The sequence below is a fragment of the Carassius carassius genome, chromosome 45 (genome assembly GCF_963082965.1).
Source record: "Carassius carassius chromosome 45, fCarCar2.1, whole genome shotgun sequence".
Taxonomy (NCBI): domain Eukaryota; kingdom Metazoa; phylum Chordata; class Actinopteri; order Cypriniformes; family Cyprinidae; genus Carassius; species Carassius carassius.
Window position 1 is genome coordinate 11,767,551 of NC_081799.1, and position 15,876 is coordinate 11,783,426.

The 15,876-nt window shown below is 37.7% G+C and overlaps 1 protein-coding gene across 2 annotated transcripts in view; it reads left to right on the forward strand.

Annotated features, from left to right (window-relative positions):
- The window catches only part of LOC132127139 (neuroligin-2-like), a 98,667-nt gene that overhangs the window by 40,165 nt on the left and 42,626 nt on the right, over window positions 1-15,876 (forward strand). For both annotated transcript variants that reach the window (XM_059538796.1, XM_059538798.1), the window contains exon 2: window positions 482-1,194. In XM_059538796.1, the coding sequence (XP_059394779.1) occupies window positions 708-1,194 (487 nt within the window). In that variant the 5' untranslated portion in view covers window positions 482-707. The remainder of the gene's footprint in view (window positions 1-481; window positions 1,195-15,876) is intronic.

Consider the following 15,876-nt stretch of genomic DNA (forward strand, 5'->3'; position numbering starts at 1 on the left):
TGTCTCATTATAGGACGATTTTAAATTGGTCTATCTCTGTACACCCAGTCCCCGTTCATAACATCTTTTTGTGCCAAAATGGCTGTGAATGCTTTACTCGCATATCTCGTAGATCATTATGTCATGTGGTTAATTCCTGCCTGTAGAAGTATGTCTTTAGCTTAGTGGTGGGGGGGGGGGGTTGGGGGGGGGGCATGGTTCAGATACGCATCTGTAATTATGCGCCTTAGAGAATACTCCAAAAAGAAAAGGAGATATTTCAACCAAGATAGTAAACAAACATTAAGAGAAAGAATATATACAGTGGAACAAATTCTATTTAATTAGATTCATGTTTTACATGTTTATAGTTGATATGATTTTTAAACCTCAGGCATTACTGTAATTACCTTTTATTGTGTTCGATAGTGTTGGTATGCATGTTTTACTGTCAGCAGTTAATGATATCTGTCTTTCTGCCTCTGTCTCTCTCTCCCTGTAGGAAACTAATGAGCAAATCGCAATAGCGCATGTTGCATTAACATCAGGATGAAGTTCTTCGCCGCTCAGCGTCAGCAGGCCTCTTTTGTGCTCCTCTGAGGATACACACACCCTCGCTTCCACAGAGCCCACAGAGCCGGCATCACTGGGACGGCCTGAAACTCTTCACCCCTCTCTGTTTCATATACATCACCCATCGCTGGGGCGCTGCTCACCCCAGCCGAAGCATGTCATCGGTGGGTGTGGCACGATTGCAGCGGGAGACGGCCCGCTCCTGCCCGCGCCGTATATCTGAAACTTGCCTTGTGTGGCTACTGGGCTTGGCACTTCGCCTGGCACTATCCTCCTGCCAGCGGGCAGACCTCACTGCAGCCAAGCACCCTATGGTCACCACTGGCTATGGGAAGCTTCGGGGCGTACGCAAGGAGCTGAACAATGAGATTCTGGGTCCGGTCGAGCAGTACTTGGGCGTCCCGTATGCCACCCCGCCAGTAGGCGAGAGACGCTTCCAGCCCCCGGAGGCACCAGGCTCCTGGCAGGAGATCCGTAATGCTACCCAGTTTGCACCAGTGTGCCCACAGAACATTCACGGTGTGCTGCCAGAGATCATGCTTCCCGTATGGTTCACCGACAACTTGGATGCTGCCGCGGCTTATGTACAGAACCAGAGTGAGGACTGCCTTTATCTCAATGTCTATGTTCCCACAGAGGACGGTAAGTTTTAGAAGCCCATATAGGTTCATTTGTGGTACATTTATGTTCCATCTATGTTCATTCTTACTCACTTTAAACATATTTCCACCCACACAAGAAAACATAACATGTTCATCCTCTCCAGCTATGGTGATTGGGAGACTAATCACCTGTATACTTCCCAAGTGATTCCATCCTTTTCCAGAGCTTACTGTAGTGGTGAGGGGTACAGAGAGATTACGGGATGTAAAAAAAAAAAAGATTCAAACTCATTTACAACCCTTAAACCTCCAAATAAAACAATTTCTTCATTACCCATTCTCTGGATAATCTTGGAAACCTTCTCTTTTTGTTCTCCTATAAAAGAAGCTACAATAATCTGTTGCTTGTAATCGAATCAAATATAATGTTTAAGTTAGATTACTTGCATTAAGTGCATACAAAACGGTAGTTGTCAGAGATAAAGAGAGCAAGAACTCCTTTGAGCACAGGAGATATTTAACATGCTCCAGTCAGTGATTGTTACTGAAACTGCATGGGCAACAATCTGAGCATGTGCTAAAGTCTCTGATAAATGGGCTTCGCTGCAGTTTGTAAATGGGTTGTGCAGAGACTGCTGGGTAATGTCTCACTGTGCCAGCTCTCAAAATGGGTTGTCATAGTCATGGGAGTATGGCAGGCAATGCGTGTTTTTTTGGAGAGATGAAAGCTCTTCAATGATGAAACCATATACACAGGAGGTCTTCTAATGCTAATAGCACTTTTGCATTTTAGCAACTCTGTGTACTCTTTGAGTGTGTTAATGTGCCTGTCCATTACAGTGAGTCAGTAAATCAGTCTTCCTTAATTTGTAGATATACATTCACTAAGTGCTGTAGATTGCAGTCGGATGATTCATCCATTGCAGGAGCGATTCTAGAATTTCAGTCTTCGAGCAGCTCAAATTATTTAGCTTAGAGAAATACTTTTTGCAAGTGATCACTGGTTTGAATCTTGCTCTAGCTTTGAAAATAAAATAGGTTGTCAGGTTACACTTCATTTCGATAGCCAACTTTAGACGTTCAACTAACTCTCATTAGAATATTATTAAACTGTTAGATTAGGATTAGTGTTAGATTTAGTAGAATAAATTGGTTAGTAATTGCAAATTTTATTAAAATCAGTACACTGTGTATTAAGAGACCATCAAAATAAAGTGTTAGCAGATATTAAACAGTCTACTCTAATGACTAATAGTTGATATCTAGTTGGAAAGTTACTTAGAGTTCTGTCATGACAACTCTGGGAGAGTTTTATCAATGTAATATACATGACAGTGTTAATGTGTTTGGTCTTGGCAGAAAAGATCTGCTACACTGCTGCAACATAGTTCCTACTAGTACCGAGACTTGCTATCGCCAATACATCCACAGAGATGCTGCTGTGAGCATGTAGGAAATACTGCTGCTGCACAGTTAAAATGTATGAAATAACCCCCATATATAGCATACATGAAATCACCCCATAGCAGATCTATACAGGTGGAGCTGGGGAAGGTTAAGGTCTACTGTTAATGAGACAACATAATTTTTGAAGTTTCAGTATAATCTTATTGCTGTCTAGGAGAAGAAATTGCAACATTAAATATATCATTTGTGCCTTTTCTTTCCTATCAGTTTCTTAGCAGTTTTCAGCTGTAGATCCACACGTAAAAATTATAAATAAAAATAAATGAAATAAATAATTAGTGATTAGATTTAATCTGAGAGAATTTTCACACAGTAAACTTGGAAACATCAAAAAGTCCATGTGATATTTACACGAGTTCAAAGAATCAGCTTCTGCAAGCAGAAATAGATTTTTCCCTAATAAGAAATAATAATCAAATCTGGGCCACAGAACAAGAGAAGATATTTTTTCATAATTATGAAGATGAATTGCATGTACACACAAGGGAATCTATGAGTATGTGTTTTATGTGTATACATGGCTCAACAGCATTTCACTCGCATTTGTGACTAAAAATAGATATGTGCGAACTGGAAAATGTATTTAGGAGCATGAGTGCGAACAAAATGTAACATCCTAACTTATACGGTAACCTATAACAAATATATTAATTTCTAGAATTGTTTTATGGAAAAATAGCGATACAGCCATATATGATTATTGAACTTTAAAAAGGTGATGATTTAATTTAAAAAGCACAGACGAGAAGGCGGAATGAGTGAAGGAGACGTGCCGAATGAAAGCATACATTCAGTACTAGAGGGTAGTGATGTCCGATTCGTGAACTAATCGTTCAATTTAACCAGTTCTTCTTAGTGAACCAGTTGAACCAGTTCACCAAATCGAACTGAATCGTTTAAAAGTGACGTGACATTCAGCCAGGTATGGTGACCCATACTCAGAATTTGTGCTCTGCATTTAACCCATCCGAAATGCACACACACAGAGCAGTGAACACACACACACACTGTGAGCACACACCCGGAGCAGTGGGTTCACGTCTCCAATAAGCATTAATCCACAAATAACTTAAGCTGTTAACTTTTTTAACGTGACTGACACTTCCTCTGAGTCAAAATAAACCAATATCCCTGAGTAATTCATTTACTCAAACAGTACACTGACTGAACTGCTGTGAAGAACGAACTGAAGATGAACACCGAGCAGAGCCAGATGACTAAAGAACACGCCCACTGCTGGAGCAGTTCTCGTTCTCGAGTCAAGAACCGGTTGCATCGGTTTTCGGATCACCAGTACACTGAACCGAAAACCATTTCTTTCGGACACGTCCGATTTGAGAACCGATGAACTGATGATACTGCGCATGCGTGTAATTTTTCAAGTATTTTGTTAAACATTGGAAAGTGTGATAAAATAACTATATTTTATTTTGCTTTTTTTTTTTTTTTTTTTAGATGAATGTTTCTAATCTGTATATTGTAGATTATGTATAGGCCAAAGGGATTTTCAGGGAAGTTGGACAATAATTAAGACTCTAAAGACTCTATGTTTAATAGGAATAAGGGATGATTTATGAAATATCTGTACTGTATTTATAGCTAATGATGACACATTCACAAATTGAGTTTGTAGTAAACAGAACATGAACACGATTCGAGCAGCTGATGATACTGATCTGCAGCACGTGCCAGTTAGAGCGATTCTCGTTCTCGAGTCAAGTTTTGTTGCAAAACTTAATTGTAAACTTTTCATGATTATGAGGTTTTTAACTGAATAAAGTTATGATTACTGACTTTATATATTTGAATGTATGATAGATGTGACGCCATTACGTCATTGCAAATGACGTCATTACGTCGAGCGTAAAAGAACCGGTGAACCGTTGTTCGTTATCTGGCTCGGCTCATTGTTCATCTTCAGTTCTCTCTTCACACCAGTTCAGTCTGTGTACTGTTTGAGTACATGAATTACTCCGGGATATTGGTTTGTTTTAACTCAGAGGGAGTGTCAGCCACATTAAAAAAGTTAACAGCTTAAGTCATTTGTGGTTTAATGCGTATTGGAGACGCGAACCGTTTCGATTTGGTGAACTGGTTCAAAAAGATCCGGTTACATTGAATGATTCATTTGAGAACCGGATATCACAAACTGCTTTGTTTTGAACTCTCTCACAACAGACACGGAAGAGAAGACAATGATGAATAAAGTCGTTTTTGCTATTTTTGGACAAAAATGTATTGTCAATGATTAAAAAAATTCTAACTGACCCTCTGATGTCACATGGACTACTTTGATGATGTTTTTCTTACCTTTCCTGACATGGACATTATACCGTGCACACAGTTTCAATGGAGGGACTGAGAGCTCTCGGAATAAATCTAAAATATCTTAAACTGTGTTCCAAAGATAAACGGAGGTCTCACGGGTTTGGCACGACATGAGGGTGAGTTATTAATAACATAATTTAGATTTTTCAATGAACTAAGCCTTTAACTACTGCAACAGTTAACTATTGCACATTGTTAGTTAATGCTAACCCTCTTTAAAGCTGCCATAGAATGCAAAAATCACTTTTATAAGGTGTTTGAACACAGTTGTGGCCACAGTGTGTGAAAACAACCAGCCTATAATGGTAAAATCCACCCAGTCATTATTTTATAATCTCAATATATCATAAACACACAAGCAGTTCCATATGGAGAGTCCTCTCCATTTGTGACACTCTCTGCCCTATTAGCATATACACAGCCCTGAGTGAGAAGCAGTGGTCCGCCATTACTGTTTTCCTGCTGTAGCTGCTGGAGGTACAATGTCAGCACAAAAGAGCCATTAAAAGTGTCATGTGTTGGGATGCACAAACGAACATAGGAGTCTCCATAGACCGCTGAGGACATGGTGGTTAAATTTCACTTTCCAAGGAAATGTCCTATACTTTGTGCTAATATTTTACTGCCTCACAAACGAGGGTCAGTTCAGAGCTGAAGTTGTACAAATATTGCACAACTCCAGAGTCCAGACTCCAGACAAAGTAAGCATCACGCATCATATTTTGGTTTCAAAAAAAGAGCTTCTTGGCTCTCTGTAAGGCTAATGTTGGTAAAGCTACCATTGTCGCTGCCTGTTTTCACTAATGCTGCCTTCACGTGCTGCAAGAATGATCGTAAATAGAAATGTGGTAGTTAAAAATTGCATTTGAAAGCAATGTGAGGTCAGTAACATGATCACCACCAGTTAAACTGTAACAATGGGGGTATGTCCACCAGAATGAGCTCTTGAAGCTCCACATTGTTCTGAAAACGAGGAGGGAGCACCAGCTCATTTTCATTTAAAGAGGACAAACACAAAAACAGCAGATTTTGGCACATGTCCTGAAAGTGGCAATTTCAACAAGCTATGAAATATTGTCTGTGGGGTATTGTGAGATAGAACTTCACCTACACACTCTGGAGATATTATTAATTATATTGTATCAATGCATATTTTTTTTTTTTTTTTTTAAATGAAGTCTTTAGTAAAAGATCTTTAATAAAGTTATTCAACCTTTTATGAGGACAACACTTTTTCTTTTTCTTTTTTACTTACTAAATTCTATATTGTGATAAAACCATATAAATGCTTCAATGACTATTGTGAAAATTTGATACGGCCACATACCTAATGTACATACAATTTCATAGGACTATAAATACATAATTACATAATTATCCTATTAAATAGTATGAAGCAAAATAATTTATAAACCTTGTGTACTTTCTAAATATAAAGCTAATCCACAAAATGTGAAAAATTTGCACTGCACCCCTAAATGTTTTTAATGTGCTCCTAAATGTTTTCCTTAAGCGTCAAGCCCTGGTATAAGGTTGCAGTATTTTTACAGACAGCAATGCAGTGGATCTGCAGTATGCATTCAAACGTATGACTGCACTGAAACTGTGTGAATTCTTCAGACAGGACTTTGATGCTGCCTTTGCAGTGTTAATATGGGTCTACAACACACAAAAACCCTCTTGTTCACAGCAACCCAGAAAAAAACAGTTCCTCCACAGTAAGTGATTAATGCATCTGACAGTGTTGTGGAGGTGTACACACTCTCCACACTCATTGCTTCCCATGTTTATGTGTGCCAAGCATCGCTGTGCTGCTAGTGAGTCTTATCAAAAAATCATCCAGCACACACTCACTGACGGGGATTCCTACACAGTCACTGCGCTGAGAATCATTCACAGGTTTGGGAGGGATTTAAAGGATCTGGACTTGGCACTTTCACTCCATTTCAGTTTAACATTTGGTGGGTATTTAGTGTGGGACTTTTGGACATGTTGGTGGGGATGTGAGTGTAGTTTACAGCCAAAGGATTAGAAGGAACTGTAATTATCTCATCTATATCTCCTTGCTCGTTCACTCTCTCTTTCTCAGGCATTTTCAGACTTTTAGAAAAAGCCACAAATATGATGATCCTCTTGCAAAGGACCTACTTCGTAAAGCCCATTTATGTAAAAAATAAATAAAATAAAAGTAGTATGCATGATATTATAAACTAAAAATTGTTGCCTTTCATTTAGAGTTCTACTAAAAATATTATGATTACTGAGCTGACAATATGCATTGCATAGACAGATCAAATATAAATAAAATTCAAATGAAAAGCATCTTCTCACCTCTATTCTTCTCTTGTATTAGAACATAAAAGTGATCACTCTCTCTGTGAATTTGAAATTGAACTAATTAAACAAATCAGCCACATTTAGTTTAGTCAGTTTATGTGATTAATGCTTAATTGGAAATGCTAATTCTATGCTGCGTCTAGTTTAATAGCCAATATTATTTAATTTTTATAGCGATGCTTGCAATGCCGCCTTATATTGATATTTCTAAGTATTTCAGGACGTATTCTCACACAGTTAATTGCGTCTGCTGATAGAGCTGTTTATTTGCTCATTCTGCTTACTTTGTTTAGCACCAGATGAGTTGCAAATGTTTGGTTTGTCAGTCTATTTTTATCCATCTCTTCCCATTTCTGCTCAAATCAATTTATGTATAGACTTCATTCAAATATGTTGAATGAATTTAAATCAACTTTACATTATGAACTTTTTTGTTTTACTGATCAATGTGCTTTGCATCATTTCTGCATATTGTTCATTAATTCCCATGACACCATTGCTTACTGGTTTCTTTCTAAAATTTGCACACTTAATTGCATTTGGCCTTTTTTTCTTCTCTTTAAACTCCAAAGACTGCACAGAAGTAATATTATATGTGTTGATTCTAATGCACAGCCGGCAGAAAACAAGACTGAGTGTCATGACAAAGCCAAAGTTTAAGGAGCTTGCAATGTGGCATTTCATTTACAGAGTAACAAAGCATAAACCTAAATTCACCTAAAAATGTAACACGATTCATTCTCTGCCGTACAAGCACTGGTATTTCCTTCAGGCATGTGGCATTTGACTCTGGAAAAAACGTGACGTGCGACTGTGCTTCAGAAGCAGAGGTGGGGCCGCTTCTCGGTCACGTCAGTGGAAATTTGATTTCACCCAGACGTGTTTTGTCAAGCCAATTGAAGCGTAATGCTCACTTCTCATCATTCAAGGCTGTGGTCCAAATAAAAATCCCTTTAATACAATCAATAAGGTGCGTAGCTAAACAAAAAGATGGTAACAGTTCAATAGTCAATTCAAGCTTGGCAACATTATATAAATGTAGATTCGCTTAGTGCCACTGCAGGTTGGGAGAATGTTGCATTATGGGGCTAGTGATGTTGGTGAAAGTAAATAAATATATAACTAGATGGTCTATGCTGCAGAAGAACTATGGGGTCAATAGCTTTTGATTGAAGAACAAACATCAAACTAATACTGCTATTTCTGCCATCCTAGCAGACCTTGATCGGGTGAAAATTGGATCAGGATTCTTCTGCAGGGGAACGAGAGATGGAAAAAAAGAAACAGAGAGGCAGCGAGGGAGAGAGTGTGTACATAAGAATGCATATGCTCCTATTGTCTTCTCATTCTCCTCTAATTGGCTCAAGTACATAAGATTTGCTCTATTGTTTGCTTGAAAGGAGAGGTTTCTGCCGCTGTGGGTCTGCTGGTAAGGCTGCGTGTGATAGAGATGCTGAATTATGGCCCTCGCTGATCAATATTCAATCAATGATGCTGGTGATTGATGACCCGGCCGTGACACACAAGCATTCACACACTGGCAATGCTCCTCATCACCATTCTAGTGCAGAGTTCTCAAATAAGAAAGCTCAGTATGTACAAAATATCTCCAAATTATATCCCAGTAAATGTCAGAAAAATTGGCAGAATCACACAGCAATTTTACAGAGGCAGAATTTCTGATATAATGACAAGGAATCTCTTGTATCTACAGTTAGAGATCAGGCTTCATTTTTAAAACAGTCCTGGAAAGATGGAAAAACTGCAAATTAGATCTCTCTAAAGGTGCACTTAGTCTTTTTCGATAAAATGCCATATCAGTAGCCAAATAAATAAAATATTCAGTTGTCAAAAGGACAACTTTTTTATTTTTAAAAATCTTGCAAAACAATATTATGGTTGATAATATTTATGATGGGTAAGTGTTATTTAATGGTAAAAGTTTTCGACCATGTTCCAGTTATGATAGGAATAGGACTATTGAAAAGATGTGAATGCATCTAAGTTTTCCAAAAAAAAAAAAACTTGTATAGCAAAAACATGAAGCTAATATTAACATCTTCCACTCACATTAATATTAATGTCATTACTGTACAGATGTCTCATGCAGAAGTCTTGCCTCTATTTTTATTTTTCTTAGTGACATGGTGAATATGGATTCTTGTATAGAAATTAATGAAACTCATAAGTTTTATCATGGTGGTTATAAGAGTTTAAATCCTTTCTTATATATAAATGTGGCATTGACCAATCAGTTTACTCTAGAATGCATTAGCATGCATATTAGCTGGACCAGTGTAAAATTGTCGTTTTTATCTTATAAGGCTAAATAGGCTATATATATTTTTTTGTTATATTGTTGTCAGATTTTACTGTTGGTTATTGAAACATAATCTTGACATACAGATTTGAAGATTTCTGTCTTTCTACATTGTACAGCTACTAGAGAATAGCTGCCTGGGGGTGTTATCATGATGGCCACCGGGAGGACTGATTGTGCCTAACAGGGACAGGGATTTTAAGAGAAATTTCTAAAACAAAGTTAATGCATAACTGAGAGCAAATCTGGAGCAGCCTCAAAAAAAAAAAAAAGTGATTGTTTGAATTTGAATGTTATGATAGCTGTAGATAGGCTTGATTCACCTCTACGATGAACTATCAACTCATGCTGTTCACCAACAAACACAGTTTCACAACCATACAGCTGTTCAGAAAAGCAGAGTACACGGCTAAACACGTCTGAATCCAGAACAGCGCATTTGTGCAGCTTCTGAGTGAGTGTGTGTTCATACAGTGTGACAGGATCAAATGTGTTTGTATTTGTCTAGTCAGTGGAATGCTTTGAACCCAAGCCCAGAGCAGATCAGATATCAGTTATATTGATGTGTTTGGCCACAGCCGTGTTGTGTGTGGTGGTTCAAGATCTGTGACACTGTCCACCTCCCCACAGTGCACAACAGCTGGCAAACCTCTACGATATACACATCTGCATCACAGCACAAACACCCATATAAACCTAATCGCCGGCATACATATGTGCCTGAAGCCCCTTTGCTGCAATCATATCATGTAAGGTGACATGCACACACACATAGTGTAAACAGTAATTTCTTACTGGGACAAGGGTTGTAACCAGTGCTGTGGATCATGACAATCCCCTGCAGGCAAATCCCCCATTATACTGTCTCCTTCTCTCTTTCTCTCCCATATTTTTCTTTTCCCCCCTAAGTACAGTACAGTTCAGCTGCATACCAAAATTTGTCTTGCTGTTTTCCCTATCGAATCACTCCAAACAACTGCAGGCAATTCAGTGAGAATTAATTGTAGCCACTGATAGTGGCACTTGTTTGCACGCTCTGTTTGTTATTGTACCGCCTGAGTCGCATTGAAGCTGTGCAAATCAGGTAACTGCACAAATGTGTAACGAAGTATGCGCTGAATGCAGTTTGCATAATACAGTTCTTACTTTTGTGGGTTGTTTTTGAGCTCTCGATAGTAGAGTATGCAGCTTGTTTGTATTTATTTATTTATTTTTATTTTTTGGTCATATCTCACAGACTCTCACATTTCACCCTAAAATCAAATGGAAGGGGGGAAAAATCCAGCATTTTTGTGTATTTGCACCCTTTCCTATAATGGCTGTATGATTTTGAGATCCATCTTTTCAAACACTGAGGACAACTGAGGGACTCATATGCAACTATTACAGAAGGTTCAAGCGCTCACTGATGCTTAAGAAGGAAAAAACATGCATTAAGAAAACGTTTTCAATTTGAATATCAGGGTAAATGTAACTTAGTTTGTCTTCTGTGAAACATGTAACTATCTTCTGTAGCCTCTGCAGGGTAATACTAAATAAAAAATTTAAAAAAAGAAGATTTATTTAGGCAAAATAAGAAATATGTACACATCTCTTAATGCATGGTTTTTCCTTCTGGAGTATCAGTGAGCGTTTGAACTTACTTAATAGTTGCATATGAGTCCCTCAGGGAAAGATCTCAAAAGGATCTCAAAATCATACAATCATTATTGGAATGAGTTCAAATACACAAAAATGCTGGAAAACCAAAGAATGATCTCAAAATCATACAATCATTATTGGAATGAGTTCAAATACACAAAAATGCTGGAAAACCAAAGAATTTGTGGGACCTAAAGGATTTTTCTGAAGAACAGCATGCAGACAGTTTAACTGTCCAGGACAAACAAGGGACTCATGTACAACTATCACTAAACAAACAAAAAAACACTTTGGCTTTGGATCATTCACATTATTAAGTATCAAGGTGATGTAAACTTTTGAATGGGGTCATTTTTTATAAATTCAGCTATATTTTTTTCTTGTGGACTATATGTAAACATCTTTTATGTGAAATTTCTTATCTGATTCTGGTCAGTACTAAATAAACAATAACATGCATTTTGTATGATCCCTCTTTTTTTTGGTAAAATATTGAGATTTTGCAGATTCTGAATATATGTGATGCGATCTAGGAAAACCCAACACATGATGGTGAAATTTTGATACCATATGAAATCATATCTTGAACGTAACAAAAGTTATGGCTATCTGAAATTGGCTGATTGCTATGATTTTCCGGAATGGAATTTTGAGGAAAACGGGTTTCACTTTCACTTCTACCTAACGATTGCTGTCTGTCAGGAGCACTGTACTGCGTCATTACACAAACAGACTAATGTTACCCTGAAGAGGACAGTTGTCCTTTGTTTATCATGAAGGGCATAGTCTCTGAACTTCTGATCACCCCTTGTATGTTTGGAATAGCACGAATAGTGTACCTTGTAGTTAGAAAAGCGAGCACAGTGCAACTGTGCATATAATAGTCATCGGACGCCTCCTCTTTAGTAACATCATCATCCAATCCTTCATCTCTGGATGTGAAATAGTCCATTATAACATCTTTTCAGGCACTGACATCACCACGATTGGGTAGACAGAGATGTGCAAGATCATCTAAAAAGTGACCAGCTTCAGACTGCGTTGTTTTCTTGATTATTAATAAAAAAAAAAGAAAGAAAGAAAACTTTGCATGCCATAGTTTAAACAGGACTGGCGGGAATTGTGCATTGACACCATTATTATACATCATGTGATTTATTTTGATAGGTTAACTGTTTTTGTGGTGTTATAAGAAAGCACCTCCGCAGCGTGATCTTAACATGAGAGAAAGCATCAGTGAAACAAACCAAGTTCAGTGCTTAGTGCTAGGGGTTTGATTTGAATCCACAACCCTAAGTATATGAGCAATACTAGTAGTGTCATTTGCCATAGCACGTACCACTAACAACATGGCAGCCCCTTCTTTTACAGTGAAAGGTCTATTAGAGCCAACAGCTCTACACAGATGCACACACATCTTTTTTCTCCAGCTGTGCACTGTGTGGGAAGGCAGCTGTGTTCTCGTCTAGCCAACTGTGTTAGTCCCTGCCACAGTTCTACCTCCGCCAAACACCAAGAATCCCCCATTTTTATTACCGGTTTGACGAGCATTTACCATCCATACGGTTTATTAAAAGCTGTATTTCAGAGCACAGCGTGATGCAGCAGACACAGACAGCTCACCAGAGAGAAAGAGCGAATAAGAGATAGATAGAGCACGACAGGAGCGTGAGAAAAAGAGGAAGAGAAGGATGACACTTGTTTGAGTGGGAACAGCTGGGAGATTGCTAGCAGTAACTGAAAGTTTATGTCATGGAGATATGGACAGTCTTCTTCTCGCTCGCCCACGGGCACTGAACGGCAAAGAAACACAGCTCCGTGCGCTCATACGCACACACGTGCTCCATGACCTCATTTACAAGGAGCTCTTGGAGACGATTACAACGGTGATTCGTCCCTCTCTTGAAATTTCACTGAAAAACTGGCCATTACATCATGTCACTTGAGGCTGCGCTCACCTCCTTACTGGGTGACTTTATAAACAACATGAAATGGTATCCGCAACCCACTTCGCTCCTGTAATTTGACATTTTTGAGTGAAACAGAAGGTTTAGCTGGAATGGTGATGTAAGATGGGGGTTGATTGCATCAATCAGGATTTAAATGGATGCTGTAAAGTGGGCTATTATATTACAGCTAATATAGTTTTCCACACTCTCACAGTTTTGTTTACATCCAAGGGTGTCTATATCATAATACATGGAGAAAGATAGCAGATAGAATTTCCATTTCCATTTTTCTTATATAAATAATTTTATTAAGCAAGGATGCATTAAATTGAACAAACGTGACAGTAAAGACATTTATAATCTTACCAAAAGTTTGCTATTTCAATAGATGCTGTTCTTTTGAACAAAGAATCCTGAAAAAAGTTCACAGTTTCCAGTCAAATATTAAGCAGCACAACTGTTGTGATAACAGTGATAATAATAAGAAATGTTCTTTAGCACCAAATCAGCATACAAAGAAGACTTGATTAATGATTAGAGATGCACCGATTTCGATTTCCGATTTTTTGTTAGTGTGATCTGCCGATTCCAATTTTTATTTTCTAAGTGCTATAATTGACAGCATATAAAAACAAAAACCTACTTTTCTTCATGCAAAGTTTTATTTTCATAAAAAAAGACACAAGTAAAAAGTCTGAAATAAATAAGAAAAAAAAATTGCAAACAACATCACAATTAAATTCAATAGAAAAAAAGAGAAAAAGTTTTTTTTCCAGGTAAGAAATATTACAGAAATTAAAGTAATAAAATGTAAATTTTTATCGAATTTAATTTCTGTAGTCTTCATTGTAAAAATTAAATACAACTTAATACTTACCCTTAAAGTTATAAAATGTATTTATTTATAAACGTCTTTTGTTCTATTAACATCAAAAACAGCAGCAGGAATATTGGACTGCGGCCCCTTTAAGTTTATCCACAGACCCGATATACTGTTATACATTCTCTTTCTCAACTATTTAACATTCCAAAACTGACTGTATTTAACTGGATACTCACCAATGGGCATTTTGACATAATTGCGTATGTATTTGAACGTTTTAGCGCAGTTAGCCACTTATTTTGGTATTTGTGGCTCACAAGCTGTTTGAGACTGAGCGTCGCTTGTGTGCTCCACTAATATAGATCAGTGGTGGTAAGCGTGCCTTGGTGTAAGTGCGAAACCTGTGGGAATGACTAAAATAATGCACAATACAAGCACTATTTAACCGGGGCGAATGAGACTTGTGTGAGAGAAAAGTGGTCATCAGAGAGAAAAGACAGAGACTGCGCAGCTGACGTTACGTTACTGCCTGTGCCGCTGGTAATAAAACGGATTGGCCTCGAAATCTGAAAAAAAGTGAGACTGATTGCCCAGTTACCGATTCCGGGCCAATAATGAGGAAAATTGTCTGATTCCAATCCCTGGCCTATCAATCGGTTACTATTAGTATTAATACTGTATTGCAGTATGTTAATAGTAGTTTTTGATTTTTAAAATGCAGCCTTAAGAGACATGAGACTTCTTAAAAATGATATCCCTTAATAAAGACCCCTTAATCCTACCCCAGACCAAAACTTAACACCTACCTATTAAGTAGCAATAAAAAGCAGCATTTATTGTGTTAAAGTACTTTTGATTTTTACATTGCTTACAAAAACATTTGTCAAAATAGATGGCTACTTTTTAATGGCCTGTCAATGGAGTGCTGCAAAGATGATGTCATTTTGTAGGCCAACCAGGAAGTTAGCTTTGGCTTTTGGATTATTGTAGAAAATTAGCTTTGTAACCAATAAACGTTCAAGACACAGTCACACTTTAGTTTGGGGACCAATTCTCACTATTAACTGCAGCGTTTGCCTCAAAATCCTAATTTGCTGCTTAATTAATAGTAGGGTAGTTGTAAATTTTAGGTATAGGGTAGGGGTTAACGGATTTAAAACGTGTTCAGAATAAGCCTTTAATATGTTTTTTATAAGCACTAATAATCCAACAGTGTGCTAGTAATATCCATGTTAATAAGCTGCTAGTTAAAAGTTAGACCCTAAACTACCCATTGTACTTTCACATCGAGATTATCCAGATTATCCACAACATCCATTATTATCCATAAAACCCAGAAGTAAAGAGCTAAGGTTAGCCTATAAACAAATGGTAAGTAGTTGCTTACTAGCATGCCTTAATAACAAATTGGCTGCACATGCTCTGCATGAACACATTCTACGTCCCTAACCCTACCCAATACCTAAATTGAACTTTAATTTTACTATTGATAAGCAGCAAATTAGGAGTTTATTGAGGTAAAATTCAATGTTAATAGTTTGTAAATAATGAGATTTGGACCTTAAAATAAAGTGTGATCGTCACTATAATTAATCTTTTGACATCTCATATGTAAAATCTACAAGTTAGAAAGTCTGAATAGTCTGCAAGGCGGTAAGTATAAACACAAAGAGGCTGTAAACTCGGACTAGTGAGTAGATTCGTTTTTCTGTTTGACGTGATGATGTCTAGTGTCCCTGACACCCTCCATAGTCCCACAGTTTGCGCTTAACTGGTTTGGGGGGGGGAAACGCGATTATCATGTCACGCATCAATTAAAATTTGAAGGTGTCTAGACAAATTACTTCCTAAAGGCTT